The sequence below is a fragment of the Zea mays genome, chromosome 2 (genome assembly GCF_902167145.1).
Source record: "Zea mays cultivar B73 chromosome 2, Zm-B73-REFERENCE-NAM-5.0, whole genome shotgun sequence".
NCBI lineage: Eukaryota > Viridiplantae > Streptophyta > Magnoliopsida > Poales > Poaceae > Zea > Zea mays.
The window spans coordinates 54414114-54428714 of NC_050097.1; the positions used below are offsets into that span (position 1 = coordinate 54414114).

Genomic DNA, 14601 nt, shown 5'->3' on the forward strand with positions numbered 1-14601 from the left:
TGTCTTTGTTTCACAGCGGACATCCAGCTGGCGCACACGCAAGGAGAGGTAACCAGCAATCTGCTGCCCTATGCACCAGGGCAGGAAGTGGCAACCAGGCTCCAGGACCTCGCTGAATTTGCCAAAATTTTCTTTGATGGCTACAGTTGACTGATCAACCTGAACTAAACCCAAAATCTCACCCATGTCTTATCTGCGCACAATAAGACGGACGTCTGTCATGTATGCTACCAGCGGTCCAGTAATGCATCAAGGACAAGAGTGTAAAGGCAAGGCCATTCATTTGCCATCCGAGCATATCCTAACTCCAAGAACAGACATTTCACGTACAACTCAGAGCCTCAGGTATCAACTATTAGTACTTCTTGAATGAAGCTGATGGTACACCAATGCAAGTTTGGACATCATAGAGAAAGCCAAAAATATGGCACGCAAGTCAAAAAGTACATGCCAACCTGAATAGATAGAGATTAGAATCTCATAACATGAGGGCGACTAAAAAAAAGTGATGCACTTGGAACTCTTTGAAAGCAAATGAATAAGCACATCGCACCATAAACTCACTGTTCAACAGCCTTTTGATATCCGTTGAAGAACAAAAGAGAAGACAATTACTCATATAAACTAGATATGACATAAAGAGAAGACAATTACTCATGTTCAGTAAGTTGCTTTGATCATAGACAAGGGTAGATACATGTCGCATTGAGGCAGCCATGGGAATCACAAGGTGTAAACTCTCACGATTCAAGGCACCTACCACAAACTGAAGATAAAATATGCAATTTGACTCTTTGTACACTGCAAATATACAATTATCATGCGGTGTTCAGATATGGAGCAGTTTGTGCACTGCTCCACATCACATCTACAACTGTCTAGAAGAAAAAAAAGTGCTCAACTAATAAGCGGTTCTTCCAAATAGAAAGATAACTGCTTAATTTACTAGACACATGTCGATCCCTGTTTGAACCAGCCCCCAAGTCTTTAGCTTTGTCCACTCCCGCACTGACGGCCGCAAAAGTGCAAAACAGCCACGCTGAGGGAAGAGCAGAGTGGCGGCTAGATCTGGGAAAGGCAAGTTATCTTAACTGCTTATTACATCTGAGTTATGTAGGGTGCTTTTAAAAAAATATTGTATTCTTCTTTAACTCTTCATGTATAATTTTTTGTTAGGTCTTGTACTGTAATTATTGAGTTATCTCACATTTTTGTATTCCATGGCCAGATTGAACAACATGAATCTCTAGAGAACATCTTTAGCTCTATTCTTGAAACTACTGCTCAGGCTTATGGTGAAGATGACAACATTCAACCTTCTTCGGGATGTACGGATGCTGGCCAGCTCTGTCATCACCCAGTCCAGGTTGCTCTCTTGTAACAATATAATACATATAGCATAGTTTTCTATTTTAATTTATGAAGATTGCAAATATTTTTATCAGTGATGAAGCAAGCATTAGATATTGCTAGGGTCAGCTAAGTTCGATTCAGATTGTGATTTACTAAAGAATTTTACATACTATAACATGAGTCAATTGCTGGCCCAACAACAAACAATCCTGACCCCACAGTAGATTACTATTAGGAATTTAGCACAAAGTTTATACAATGTAGGAGCTCGACACCGAGCGGGCCTCCGCGGAGACGGCAGCCAGATCCGGCTCGACCCTCTTCGCCTTATTCGAGCTCCTCGCGCTCCCGACCTTCTCCAAGGTACGCACTCCACCCTTCAACGTCCTGCTTTGTTACACCGGGACCCACTATTGGACTTGGGTTAGGGTTTTGGTTGAGAAGAACAGCTTTGCACCCCCCCACACACCCACACCCACACTAAGGCAGCAGCTGACCAACGCTCACTGGCCACCCCCCCTCCAGTGCCTGCACTCCGCTAGATCTTTCTCTTTGTGTTTTGGTTGAGAAGAACAGCTTTGCACTCCCCCACACACACCCACACCCACACTAAGGCATGCACCGAATTGCAGTGAAACAAGTTCTACTTGAGCCGAGGCCACGACTTTCAGAAGAAAAGCTTCTCGTGTCCATTGCTGTCGGCACCAATATGCAAGATTTACAGGTTAGCGTACTTAAGGATGATAGAGATTTTCTAACAACCCATGAATTGATTTTAACCTATGAATAATACATGAAATGTGATATGCTTCAATTTATAAACTAATTTGTCTTTCAGCTAGGTCCTGGTGCTTCAATTTGGTTATTAGTTTAAAAAATCTTACATGGAGTCGATTGGTAAAGCCTTTGTTTGTATGCAGAACAACACTATATATCAGTTAATTGCATTTATGCACATGTTGTTATAGCTGATCATATATATCCGCACCTGATTAGTTCGTTTCTGCTCAGGGACAGGGACAAAAAAGGGGAGAACGTTGAAATTCCATTACTTGGGAGAGACCGCACAAACTATGGTAATATTGCTCCAACTATGTTCTAAAGATTCCATGACGCGGTAAGATGTTAAGAAATCCAAACATGTTAATTGACTATATAATTATTGTTCACACTTAATCTCGCTTTCGACTTAACCCTTTATTAGAAAACTACATGGTCGATGGGGTCAAGCAAACGAAAAGTTTATGATAAAAATGTCCTTTAGTTCTTTTTCCCCAAATCTACTACTACACTCTTTTTTGAACAACAATCTACTGCTACACTTTTTTGTTATCTATAAAACATTGACCACATCTTCAGATAGTCCTCTATTCGATAAGTTCCGTCTAGAGAGTTTATTTTAGTGCAAAAAACAACATAGTGCCTACTGCCTCCTACCTTGTCAGGAAATGTTACACACAGACCTATAGACAGTTACATACGGACCACATTTTTAGATATTACGCTGCTTGATAAGCTTCGTCTCGAGAGTTTATTTTAGTACAAACAACAACTTAGGTCCCCATACGTGATCAGGAAATGTTACACATCACTATGTTACTATATTTATTTCTTTCTCTATGATATTTTTTCACACCCATTGATTGCACAGCACCACCATTTAGAAAGAGGGTGTGATGATCTTTTGTTGTTTTTGTAGCGAGAAGCTCAAAGAAGGGGAAGACATCTACATCTATCAGTAAGTGATCCAGTTTAGTAGATGAATCACCGCTATGGGTGTTTTTCTATTCTTGAATAGGCATGTGGTTCTATTGATGGTTGTTTGATGTTTGGTATATTGTGTTCTGATTGTAGGTTTCCGCTGTGGCAATTAATCTCTGGCGCGCTGGCAGAGCCCCCAAGAATTCATCTCTGGCGTGGCCGGTTTTTTCCTTGTCATGTTTCCGCTGTGGCCGTACATGAAGTTGTTGTTCTGCTGCTAGCTGGTGCTACCCATCTTCAACGGCGCGGCCTACATCTACGAGGCGCACGTCCGGCACTACTTCAAGATCGGCAACTACGTGAGCCCCAGCTACAGCGAGCACCACCGCCGGGTGCTGCAGATGACGAGCCTCGACGTGTGCAGGTCCGTCGAGCGCTTCATCGACACGCACGGGCCCGACGCGCTCGACAGGATCATCCGAGCTGTGAGTTCTTTCTTCTTCGTCGTCCTAGCTACGTGCCTTGTTTCTTTTTGGTTTCCTTGACGGAGAAGCATCTGAAACTGGTGTAGGCTGAGCAGGAAGCCAAGAGGACCTAGCAGCTTAGCGTGCGCTGTAACTTAAGGGATTCAGTCCATAGGGCTTCAGAATTTAGATGGGGTGAAGGCGAAGCAATGTGAATTGTTTGGGGCAAAAACTGAAGCAGCCCGATGCTCTCCTACCCCTCAGTTCTGTCTAACTGCTTAAATACTTCAATTTTATCCTCGGTTATATGACCTTTATTCTGGTAGTGCATTGAAGTTCTTTTATGTTAGGATGCTTGAGGTCTGACATGCTACTGGTAGTGTATTGAAGTTCTTTTATGTAACATTGGGCAGCATTGACATGGGGTTCAACATATTAGTTCTTGTGTTTCTCTTCTTTTGGGCATGATTGTCTCTGTTAGCTTCAATGCTTTTGGGAGTACTACATGCTTAAGAAGGCTTTGCTTACATTTAACTAACTTGATGGTATTGCAACAAAGCCAACGCTAGGCTTCAGATATGAAAGCAGTTTTAGCGACTCGGTCTAGGTTGTTCTTCTCAATAAAAATGCTAGAAAAAAATCTGCTTTTCATATCATGCATAAATTGATTTGGGAATCCTTTTGTTATCCGAAGCATAAAGTTTTCTTTTGGATCTTGTCAAACCTAGACTTAGCACTAGAAACATTATGAGAGGAAGGCATATGAATTGGAATCCTATGACTGTTTTGTGCCAGCAATTAGTAGAAGAAATTTTGGACCATATGTTCTTCCAGTGCCCCTTTGTTTCCTCATCTTCGGTAAGCAGCTAATTGTCCTATAATTGTTTCTCTACATTTTTCATCTTGCAGTTTTAGTTGTGTTAATTTGGAGCTGCTGCAGGAGCACGTTGTCACGGCGCTTTCAGTGGAGAGCTACTACAGGTACGAACATGCTTATTTTGCAAACTGTGCTTGCTGTTCATGTAAAGTTTCAGAAATCCGTCTTTTGCCATTCGATCGGCCACTATTGTGTTTCATTTCTTGTGCTTCAGTTTCTTGTTATTCTAATATTTTCTCATTTCAGAGGATTTAAATTCTGGAAGTAGGCATATAGAACGAAAATCATCAAAAAAACATTCTAGCCAAGTGTGCTGCCAGGATAGTTTGATTTCTGATTTTTTTTTGTTAAGGATCAATTATATTAATAATTCAATAATTTCTGTAGTTCAAGTATATTTTTCTCTCTATAAGTATTGTACCTATGATGCAAATTTATTTTAAAGTGAGTAATAAACTATGCACATAGTTGGGATTTGGGAGGTGACGCTAACCTTGGTAAGAACTATTAGTGGTTCACTTGTTTTTGAGCCTTATCATTTTGTATAATCCATACTTGTTCTATATTGGATGGTATTGCATGGCGCTTTGCTTACATCTCTACTACTAATTAAGTACCTATTGTAGGCGTTCACATCCAACAGTGGTGCACGTTCTGCCGCCGCTAGTGCAACCCCGCCCCGCATCGCGCCCGCCTCGCCCTCCCCCGCGGCAATCTTCACATCATGTGCTAGACATTCTTTAATGGCATTCTATTGTTTCTTTTTTTTCTTGGATGATAGCTTGGTCAGTTTTTTTCTTGTATATTAGATTAGATGGTGGTATATGCAGATGCGCTTTTGGTTAGAATTCATAGCACAACTCATTAGCTATATGCTGGTAGGGTGCTAACACATAGTTGATGGTCTGAAATATTTTCTCTTGTTGTAGGGTGATATTATGAAGGTTTAATTATGCCAAAGATCAAATAAAAACATGTGTTGAGTTTCCAGAGTGTTTTGTATGTAAGTAGTGCACATTATATTTTCTTTTCATTTTTTGCACCTTGTATGTTTTAAATTTTAAAAAAATGATTGGGTATCTGAGCTCCATGCCTTCTATAGAGGATTGCTGGTCAAACATGAGCTGTCACTGAGAGAGAAGAATCATGTCTCTGGTGTTTCTACCTGCGTGGTGTCTCCCCTTCAATGTGTGCCCTCTTCCCTCTGGTTCTCCCTGATTCTCACAAGTGGGTTTTGCACTAGCACACTTACATTGGTGCTCTTTCTTTTTGCTGCTAGCACAAGTACTATACTACTATGACCTACCTAAGAATTAGGAAAGTTTATGTTATCGAATCATCAAACATGTTAGTATCTTGTTAGTATTAAGAATAAGCAGTGAATCATTTACATATATTTCTAATTTGCCTATGTTTTTTAGCGAAAACAGTAGGGGAAGCCCTAAACAAACCAGTTCTTGGGCATTTGGCAATGCAAAAACTATCAGGAACAATTCAAGGTAATGAACCAAGTGGTTACTCCACATTTTTGGGTGGTACAAAACTGCTTATGTAACTTCCTGATTTGGTGTTTCAACTTATCTTTGTTTTTTACAGTCGTTTTGGAATTTTTTGTTGAGATTCAGTTTGATGCAAATGGGAAGATATCAGGAGCTGCTATAAGGGCCTATCTTGTTGAAAGATCCCGTGTCTGTCAAATATCTGATCCAGAAAGAAACTACCACTGCTTTTGCATGCTCTGTTCTGCACCATCAGAAGTAAGAACATGTTCTCTATAAATGTTTTTGTGTATCTTGTAATAATACTACCGAGTTTGTTTGTTGTACTGATAGTTCGATAGCTGATTCATTGATACTATTCCATATTGTAAAACTACCAGAAAGAAACTTTTGACCATTGGAGAAAAATATGTGACTCATGTATTTCCATTTACTCATGTGAAACAGTTACAGTCATAGGTAGAATGATTCATGACCATCATATGATTCCTAAGAATGAGAAACATGGGGCTAGAACTGAATTCGTCTTTCACCAAATTCTTTTTGATAGTTATTTGAAAGGTGACATAACTCCTTTCCTTTTTGATTACAGACCTCAATGGTGGCCTAAAGCCCTGAAGGAACTTGCAATGGGTCACTGATTTTGTATAGGGTACAAAAGACTCCATCAGCCATCCATTCCATCCTATTTAGACTTGCAGCATGGTGATACGTGATAACATATTATAATGATGTTTGTTATTCTATCTACGTTTTACACTAATTTTTAACTCTCGTAGCAACGCACGGGCATATACCTATATATTTCTAATTTGCCTATGTTTTTTAGCGAAAACAGTAGGGGAAGCCCTAAACAAACCAGTTCTTGAGGCATTTGGCAATGCAAAAACTATCAGGAACAATTCAAGGTAATGAACCAAGTGGTTACTCCACATTTTTGGGTGGTTACAAAACTGCTTATGTAACTTCCTGATTTGGTGTTTCAACTTATCTTTGTTTTTTACACTCGTTTTGGAATTTTTTGTTGAGATTCAGTTTGATGCAAATGGGAAGATATCAGGAGCTGCTATAAGGGCCTATCTTGTTGAAAGATCCTGTGTCTGTCAAATATCTGATCCAGAAAGAACCTACCACTGCTTTTGCATGCTCTGTTCTGCACCATCAGAAGTAAGAACATGTTCTCTATAAATGTTTTTGTGTATCTTGTAATAATACTACCGAGTTTGTTTGTTGTACTGATAGTTCGATAGCTGATTCATTGATACTATTCCATATTGTAAAACTACCAGAAAGAAACTTTTGACCATTGGAGAAAAATATGTGACTCATGTATTTCCATTTACTCATGTGAAACAGTTACAGTCATAGGTAGAATGATTCATGACCATCATATAATTCCTAAGAATGAGAAACATGGGGCTAGAACTGAATTCGTCTTTCACCAAATTCTTTTTGATAGTTATTTGAAAGGTGACATAACTCCTTTCCTTTTTGATTACAGACCTCAATGGTGGCCTAAAGCCCTGAAGGAACTTGCAATGGGTCACTGATTTTGTATAGGGTACAAAAGACTCCATCAGCCATCCATTCCATCCTATTTAGACTTGCAGCATGGTGATACGTGATAACATATTATAATGATGTTTGTTATTCTATCTACGTTTTACACTAATTTTTAACTCTCGTAGCAACGCACGGGCATATACCTAGTAGGTTTTATGTGAAAAGATCATTATTATTAAACACCTATTTATGGAAAGTTATGATATATGCTTTAATGAACTTTTATGTAAAAGACAATGAACAACAATTATATTTTATTTTTATTAGAAAGTACATGTCTTATACTTTATTAAGAAAGCTATATACAAAATAATATACAAACTAACCTTATTATTAAAGAACATGAACACTAATTTCCTTAGTTTATTCTTTAGGAAAAACTAAGTGACACATATATAAATAATATGAACTAACTTTGATTAAATGATTAATTAAGCCTATATAACCAGTTGTAAACAGATATAAATCTAATTAACTAGGCTATGAGAGGACATAATTACTCTATTATTTATCTTTTCATTTAGTTTAGAAACATATGACCTAGATATTTAAAATGAATATTATATCCATTGGTATGTTATTAATTATTGTTTTAGTTATGACGATGTGAGCACTTAATTAAGCCATTATATCATTATTAGAAAAGTTATATGACATATTACTATTTAGTACGATTATACTTAAACATCTATAATAAATCTTATTAAATCAAAATCATGATGTCTATTAAAAAGGTCATTTTACCGTTAGAATCAAATTCTCTAATTCTTTAGTAAGAAACCTATATTTACCAACATAACTATCAATTTCTTTATTAGGAAAGCATGAGCGCCTAATTAAATCATTTTAACATTATAAATTCTACTATTTCAGTTTTCTCCTTTCTTTTCTAAATAGAATTTATACCTATAACTAAAAAATTGTTTATTTAATTCCTCTAACATTAATATACTAAGAATTAATTATAAATTACTAAATGGGACTTTTAATAACCTATTCATGGTTATTACTATGTACATAATTACTTTACTAATTCTACGTAATTTAGTGTCATACTTATGAATACATTTATTATGAATAGTAAAATCTATATATTTTCATTCGACTAGAAAATACGTGACTTAGTGCCTATTTCAATTTCTTCATGCAAATAAGTTTATACTTAAACTACTACTAACAATTATCGTTCCACACACAAAAGTGAAATTAATTATAAACATTTCTAGTATGAAAACCACGGAAGTAGTGAATAGTGACCGTGTTCATTTTTAGAATTATAAAATCCTACGCATATTCAAAGTATTATCGCGGGGTTCAATTTTGGTTGCACGTATACATCGGAATCTCTAAAATCATACATGAATCGTCAAGTCGCATAACATTACAACGATAATTCACAAACTCATAAATTAATTCAACACATAATTTAGACAATAAATTAATAGGTTGGGGTTGTCTTGAACCTTGGGTTCGCTCATGTGCAGGGGTGAACGTCGACGAGCAGGGGGTGGTCTGTCGGGCAGGGAACGAGCGTGGTCGTCCTGCTGCACGGTCACGTCGACGACGAACGGCGTAACTCCGGCGATGCGTTTGGACGGTGGGGCGTGAGTTCCGGTGAGGCTCCACGGATGGCGGACGATTGACGAACGGAGTGGGCACGACGAGAGCAGAGGAGGGCTTTGTGTGGCGGGTGCGTGGCGCTGCTGCGAGTGCCGGGGTGCTGCACGGACGGGCTCCAGCACGATGGCGAACGGCGAGCAAGGGAGAGAGAAAGCGTGAGAGAGGTTCGGGAAAGGAGAGAGAGGAGAGATCCGGCGGTCTTATAGAGCGGACGGGGAGAGAGAGACGCCGAGGGGAGGAAGTGAACGGTCGACAGCTCCATCAATGGCGGCCGGGACTTTATGGATGAGAGTAATGGGAGAGAAACGGACGTGTTAAAGCTCCATTAACGCCAAAGAAATGGCTCCATTCACGGGGACGGCGCGGGTGGCGGCTTCGGTCGGGCGCTGCGCGCAAGGGCTTCGAGGCGTCGCAGCTGGGCACGGTCGTGGGCGGCTCGGGTGCGCGCGGGCTGCTCGGCGAGTCGAGGCAGTTGCAGGGGCGCAGTGCGCAGTGCGCAGGGCGGTGTGCACGGCTGGGGCTTCGTGGCGTCGGGCGCTTATTGGGCGTCGTCCTCGGCTGCAGGGGCGGGTCTCTGGGCGCGGCGGCCTGGCACGGTCGGGATGGCGCCTGGCGAGCTGGGCGTCGGGTCCTGCGGGGCGTTGCCTGGGAGAGAGAAGCGAGGAGAGAGAGAGACAGCCGGGTGGGAGAGAGGAGAGAGGAAGGTGGCGGCTGGGAGAGGAACCAGGGGTAGCGGCGGCTAGGGTTAGCTGGGGCGGCGGCCGGCTGTTGGGCCTTGGTGGGCCGATTCGGCCAGCTAGGTTAGATTAGGTTTTGTTTTTTTTTTCTTTTTTTTATTTCCTTTTCAAATTTCGAAATACATATTTAAATAATCATAAAATTCGTAAGAATCAAACCAAAATTATTTATAAATAACATATTAATTCTTGGACTAATATTTATTATATTATTTATGTGAATTTTTATTTAAGAAGAAATGATATTCCATATTCAAAATCAATCATGAGCATTCAAAAATCATTCCAAAGGCAAATAAATAACGAACACTTAAGAGAAAATTAATTATCATAAATATCATTATTAACTAAATGTATTATTTTTATTTAATGATTTTCATAGTGTCACACAATGTCAAACTTAATGCCCCTTCTAAAAAAATAACTAACTTTGTTAAGGGCAAGACTCCCATGCCTCAGGATAACGAGGGTTACATTTTGTACCCTACCGGTTATCCCGAGCACAAGATTAGGAGAATTCACTCTAGGAAGTCTCACTCTGGCCCTAATCATGCTTTTATGTATAAGGGTGAGACATCTAGCTCTAGGCAATCAACCCGTGCTAAATTGCCTAAGAAGAAAACTCCTATTGCATCAAATGATTCTAACATTTCATTTAAGACTTTTGATGCATCCTATGTTTTAACTAACAAATCCGGCAAAGTAGTTGCCAAGTATGTTGGGGGCAAGCACAAGGGGTCAAAGACTTGTGTTTGGGTACCCAAAGTTCTTGTATCTAATGTCAAAGGACCCAAAACCGTTTGGGTACCTAAAATCAAGAACTAAATTTGTTTTGTAGGTTTATGCATCCGGGGGCTCAAGTTGGATCATCGATAGCGGGTGCACAAACCATATGACAGGGGAGAAGATGTTCTCCTCCTACGAGAAAAACCAAGATCCCCAACGAGCTATCACATTCGGGGATGGAAATCAAGATTTGGTCAAAGGATTGGGTAAAATTGCTATATCACCTGACCATTCCATTTCAAATGTTTTTCTTGTAGATTCTTTAGATTATAACTTGCTTTCCGTTTCGCAACTATGTAAATTAGGGTACAACTGTCTTTTTACGGATATAGGTGTTACTGCCTTTAGAAGAAGTGATGATTCAGTAGCATTTAATGGAGTGTTAGAGGGTCAGCTATACTTAGTAGATTTTGATAGAGCTGAACTCGACACTTGCTTAATTGCTAAGACTAACATAGGCTGGCTCTGGCATCGCCGACTAGCACATGTTGGAATGAAGAATCTTCACAAGCTTCTAAAGGGAGAACACATTTTGGGACTAACAAATGTTCATTTTGAGAAAGACAGGGTTTGTAGCGCATGTCAGGCAGGGAAGCAAGTTGGTGTTCATCATCCACACAAGAACATCATGATGACTGATAGGCCACTCGAGCTCCTACACATGGATCTATTCGACCCGACAGCTTACATAAGCATCGGCGGGAGTAAGTATTGTCTAGTTATTGTGGATGACTATTCTCGCTTCACTTGGGTGTTCTTTTTGCAGAAAAAATCTCATACCCAAGACACCTTAAAGGGATTCTTGAGACGGGCTCAAAATGAGTTCGGCTTAAGGATCAAGAAGATAAGAAGCGATAACAGGACAGAGTTCAAGAACTCTCAAATCGAAGGCTTCCTTGAGGAGGAGGGCATCAAGCATGAGTTCTCTTCTCCCTACACGCCACAACAAAATGGTGTAGTGGAGAGGAAGAATAGAACTCTATTGGACATGGCAAGGACCATGCTTGATGAGTACAACACTTCGGATCGGTTTTGGGCGGAGGCGGTCAACACCGCGTGCTACGCCATCAACTGGTTGTATCTACACCGAATCCTCAAAAAGACATCGTATGAACTCCTAACCGGTAAAAAGCCCAATGTTTCATATTTTAGAGTCTTTCATAGCAAATGCTTTATTCTTGTTAAAAGAGGTAGAAAATCCAAATTTGCTCCTAAGGCTGTAGAAGGCTTTTTACTAGGATATGATTCAAACACAAGGGCATATAAAATCTTTAACAAGTCCTCTGGACTAGTTGAAGTTTCTTGTGACATTGTGTTTGATGAGACTAACGGCTCTCAAGTAGAGCAAGTGGATCTTGATGAGCTAGATGATGAAGAGGCTCCGTGCGTCGCGCTAAGGAACATGTCCATTGGGGATGTGTGTCCTAAGGAATCCGAAGAGCCTCCACAAGCACAAGATCAACCATCTTCCTCCATGCAAGCATCTCCACCAACTCAAGATGAGGATGAAGCTCAAAATGATGAAGGAGAAGATCAAGAAGTTGAGCCACCTCAAGAGGAGAGCAATGATCAAGGGGGAGATGCCCATGATCAAGATAAGGAAGATGAACAAGTTCCAAGGCCGCCACACCCAAGAGTCCACCAAGCAATCCAACGAGAGCACCCCGTGAACACCATCCTCGGAGATATTCAAAAGGGGGTAACTACTCGATCTCGTGTTGCTCATTTTTGTGAACATTACTCTTTTGTTTCCTCTATTGAGCCACACAAGGTAGAGGAAGCACTTCAAGATTCGGATTGGGTGGTGGCGATGCAAGAGGAGCTCAACAACTTCACTAGGAATGAGGTATGGCATTTAGTTCCACGTCCTAATCAAAATGTTGTAGGAACCAAGTGGGTCTTCCGCAACAAGCAAGACGAGCATGGTGTGGCGACAAGGAACAAAGCCCGACTTGTGGCCAAGGGGTATTCACAAGTCGAAGGTTTGGATTTCGGTGAAACCTATGCACCCGTAGCTAGGCTAGAATCAATTCGCATTTTACTTGCCTATGCTACTTACCATGGCTTCAAGCTTTATCAAATGGACGTGAAAAGTGCCTTCCTCAATGGACCAATCAAGGAAGAGGTCTATGTTGAGCAACCTCCCGGCTTTGAAGATAGTGAGTACCCTAACCATGTATATAAACTCTCTAAGGCGCTTTATGGGCTCAAGCAAGCCCCAAGAGCATGGTATGAATGCCTAAGAGATTTCCTTATCACTAATGGCTTCAAAGTCGGAAAGGCCGATCCTACTTTATTTACTAAAACACTTCCAAATGATTTGTTTGTATGCCAAATTTATGTTGATGACATTATATTTGGGTCTACTAACGAATCTACATGTGAGTAATTTAGTAGGATCATGACACAGAAATTCGAGATGTCTATGATGGGGGAGTTGAAGTACTTCTTGGGATTTCAAGTGAAGCAACTCCAAGAGGGCACCTTCATTAGCCAAACGAAGTATATTCAAGACATTCTAAACAAGTTTGGGATGAAGGATGCCAAGCCCATCAAGACACCCATGGGAACCAATGGGCATCTCGACCTCGACATGGGAGGTAAATCTGTAGATCAAAAGGTATACCGGTCGATGATAGGTTCTTTACTCTATTTATGTGCTTCACGACCGGATATAATGCTTTCCGTATGCATGTGTGCAAGATTCTAAGTCGATCCTAAGGAAGCTCACCTTAGGGCCGTAAAACGAATCTTGAGATATTTAGTTTATACTCCTAAGTTTGGCCTTTGGTACCCTACGGGATCCACATTTGATTTAATTGGTTATTCGGATGCCGATTGGGCGGGGTGTAAAATTAATAGAAAGAGCACATCCGGTACTTGCCAGTTCTTGGGAAGGTCTCTGGTGTCTTGGGCTTCAAAGAAGCAAAATTCAGTAGCTCTTTCTACCGCCGAAGCCGAGTATATTGCCGCAGGCCATTGTTGCGCGCAATTGCTTTGGATGAGGCAAACCCTTAGGGACTATGGTTACAAATTAACCAAACTTCCTCTTTTATGTGATAATGAGAGTGCAATCCGCATGGCGGATAATCCCGTTGAACATAGCCGCACTAAACACATAGCCATTTGGTATCATTTTCTAAGGGATCACCAACAAAAGGGGATATCGAGATTGCATATATTAACACCAAAGAACAATTAGCCGATATCTTTACCAAGCCACTAGATGAACAAACATTTAACAAACTTAGGCATGAGCTAAATATTCTTGATTCTCGGAATTTCTTTTGATGTTTTGCACACATAGCTCAATAATATACCTTTGATCATATCTCTTTTATATGCTATGACTAATGTGTTTTCAAGTGTATTTCAAACCAAGTCATAGATTGAAAGGGAATTGGAGTCTTCGGCGAAGACAAAGGCTTCCACTCCACTCCATCAAATTACTCATGCTTCGCCGTCACTCCGAGCCGCTCTCCAACCTTGGTATAATCTTCACTCTTATGTTATTTACCATTGGGAGAGAAAGTAAAAGGGCTTATATTTCACTCAAGTATCCATTTTTGGTGATTCATGCCAAAGGGGGAGAAAGTATTAGCCCAAAGCAAAAGGACCGCACCACCACCAATTTTCAAAAATTTGAGTTAAGAAAATATTTTTCAATTGGTGATTTTTCAAGCGGTATCTTATTAGACTTTCAAATTAGTACAACCCTTTCAAAACTAATATCTAAAACCCTCTTGAACACTAAGAGGAGGATTTTATTGAGGGGGAGTTTTGTTTAGTCAAAGGAAAAGCATTTGAAACAGGGGGAGAAAATTTCAAATCTTGAAAATGCTTCTCAAAATCTTATTCATTTACCTTTGACTATTTGCAAAAGGACTTTGAAAAGAATTTACGAAAGAATTTGCAAAACATGTGGTGCAAGCGTGGTCCAAAATGTTAAAAATAAAGAAACAATCCATGCATATCTGTCACACCCGGTTTTAGAAGGCAAA

General features: G+C 40.2%; 1 protein-coding gene and 1 long non-coding RNA gene across 2 annotated transcripts; both read left to right on the forward strand.

The window, feature by feature from the left end:
* The first annotated feature begins 2227 nt into the window (after nt 1–2227).
* LOC103646459 (HVA22-like protein f) lies at nt 2228–3973 on the forward strand. Its single transcript, XM_020549289.1, is given in 2 exon segments — nt 2228–3539; nt 3626–3973. Coding segments are annotated over 2 exon segments (276 nt in total). The 5' UTR covers nt 2228–3290; the 3' UTR covers nt 3653–3973.
* A 1843-nt stretch (nt 3974–5816) lies between these two features.
* Nucleotides 5817–6644, forward strand: LOC109944506 (uncharacterized). The gene is made up of 3 exons (XR_002267555.2): nt 5817–5894; nt 5992–6152; nt 6487–6644. It is a non-coding gene; the product is annotated as an uncharacterized lncRNA (long non-coding RNA).
* The last annotated feature ends 7957 nt before the right edge of the window (nt 6645–14601 follow it).